Consider the following 2,263-nt stretch of genomic DNA (forward strand, 5'->3'; position numbering starts at 1 on the left):
GGAGAAACAACACCTTCCTTCTCATCAGATAGGTAAATGATATCCTATGGCATTGGTAGTAGACTATACCCGAGTTTATGGTTGGAAAAGTAATTCAATTAATTTAAACAAAAAATTAACTCAACGTCAGCAGTTATACAAAATTTTGTGGTTACATAGTAGTTGGTTCCACTGTGGACTTCCTCGGTAAGTTAAATAAATTAACTATTAGGGCACTAATTCCTAGGTCCCTATTTTTTGCTGCAGCATGCCTAAGTTTACCAGAGTTAAGTTAAATAAATTATGTTTGAGTAAATGTAATTCACAAACCCAACCACCGTAAAATATGTAATTAACCTGAACATTTGCATAATTAGTTCATCAACCGTCCTTGGAAATTACTGGAAAGCAAAGTATACCCAACAACAACATCACCGTTCACCACGTTACAAGACTCACCATCGACGTTAACAACAGAAAAATGTAAACAGGAATAACTACTAAACATGAAGACTTAACAATAAGCTGCTAAACTGTGAATGTAGAAACTTGCAACCATAGTCAACCCTCCATTCAAGTCTCGAATAAGTCATTATACTTCTGAAGGTCAGACCTAAGCTTTCAGTTCTCCTGTTTGAGATCCCGGATTCACTGGTGTACGGGGTTTGGTAGTTGCCATTCCAGCTCCTCAATTCAAACTCTCAAGGCTGCCACGATCCTGTAGTTGTAGTCGTGGATTTCCTTCCCCACCAAAGATAACACCTTCCCTAACATTTTGAACGACGTGTCCTGCCTTGCGGTCTGCTCATCCGATGAGAACCCACCCTCGACGATCCAATTAACATCGCGTTGTTGTGATTGCAGCGTCACCCAGTAGCCATGAAGCAACTCACCACTGTCGGAGAAAAACTCACGCCTGTTAAAGGCCGGATAATCAAGCCTCAGCTGGCAGCAAACACGAATGAGATAGACCTCTATGTCTTCAACCAGTACAAACTGAGTCAAAGAAGTCTCCGGAACAATATTCGGTCCTGGACATCGATGACAATGACAAACACCCAAAGTTATTCATCGTCATAATCAATGGCAGTTTAAACGGGAAAAAAAAGAAAAGAGAAACCATTGGCGTAACCATACCAACACTTGCCCCCGTACCTTGTGGTATCTGAGAACAAGGAACGAATGCTTTCTGTGATGACTCACCCAATGTTGGGCCAACGTGCATGCTGTTAAAGTATTTGGATAAAGAGAACGATTGCTCAAACAGTCCCGTCGGAGGATGAACTCCAGAATCGAGCTCCGGAGGTGGGGGTAGTGTCAATGGTGGATTAACAACTCCCAACCAATGTTGGGCGTCTCTCAGGAGGCAGAAACCCTTGAACTCTGCATCTTTAAATTCGTTAACTTGTTCTTTACAGTCCTCCCAAGACGTGTAGATTCCAAGAATACGTCCCCTGCGCATAGCATAGAGCCTGTACTTTCCGTTGTTCATGGGTATTGCATTTGGGAAAAATTTCGGGTGGGGATCACTCACTGCGAAAGAGGATTGCTCCTTCTCTATGTGTAACGCACACAATGGATATAAAGCCACGCCAAGTGTAGAAAACCTTGAAAATCAATTTTTGATGGTAACCAGTGAAAAGAATAGTAGCAGAGCCGATTTAATATTAACTGAACGTATTGTCGTTTCATTTTGGTAAATATTATTAGAAAATTAATTCCCTTCTTGTTAGTATCATACGAACCTTTGACTGACAACAATTAATTAATGAAATCATTTTCGAAGTTGCTCGTAATGACTATTTTCGAAACTCGTCCTTATCAATTAAGTGTTGGAGTTAATATAATTATTTAATAAATTATTCTTTTATTGATTAAAAAGTATTTTTTAAAACATGTAATACTTATATTACATTTTCATATAATATCCTTCAAAAATTATTCAATTATTAAATTACAATTTTACCAAAAATTTCGTTAACAATTTTTTTATATTTTACTATTAACTTGTTGATATCAAAAAATATAATATTTTAATATTAAGTAAAAAATTTAAGTAAAATTATTTTTCAATATCCATATGTATTAATTGTTATACATATTAATAGTAGTAACATTTTTTTGTTTCATGTTAAAATAATATATATTGATACCGAAAAGTTAATAATAAAATATATATAGTTAACTGTTAACAAAAATTTTAGTAAAAACAAAATTTAGTAACGAAATAATTGTTGAAGGGTATGTATCTTAGAAAAAAATAATCTATTTATTATTTTTTTAA

At 35.5% G+C, this 2,263-nt stretch overlaps 1 protein-coding gene across 1 annotated transcript; it reads right to left on the reverse strand.

The window, feature by feature from the left end:
• Nucleotides 1-314: 314 nt before the first annotated feature.
• Nucleotides 315-1,652, reverse strand: LOC112729150 (uncharacterized). Its single transcript, XM_025779498.3, has 2 exons — nt 1,135-1,652; nt 315-1,010 (listed from the first exon to the last, which is right to left on the reverse strand). The coding sequence occupies exons 1-2, from the start codon at nt 1,469-1,471 to the stop codon at nt 673-675; spliced, it is 675 nt and encodes a 224-aa protein (XP_025635283.1). The 5' UTR covers nt 1,472-1,652; the 3' UTR covers nt 315-672.
• Between the last annotated feature and the right edge of the window lie 611 nt (nt 1,653-2,263).

Source organism: Arachis hypogaea, chromosome 12 (assembly GCF_003086295.3).
Source record: "Arachis hypogaea cultivar Tifrunner chromosome 12, arahy.Tifrunner.gnm2.J5K5, whole genome shotgun sequence".
Taxonomy (NCBI): domain Eukaryota; kingdom Viridiplantae; phylum Streptophyta; class Magnoliopsida; order Fabales; family Fabaceae; genus Arachis; species Arachis hypogaea.

Bases quoted from the DNA above. Each gene is read 5' to 3' on its own strand.
- LOC112729150 (XM_025779498.3), bottom strand. From the start codon at position 1,471: ATGAACAACGGAAAGTACAGGCTCTATGCTATGCGCAGGGGACGTATT. The intron at 1,011-1,134 runs GTACGGGGGCAA...ATCGATGTCCAG, and splicing joins TTGTTCTCAGATACCACAAG to GACCGAATATTGTTCCGGAG.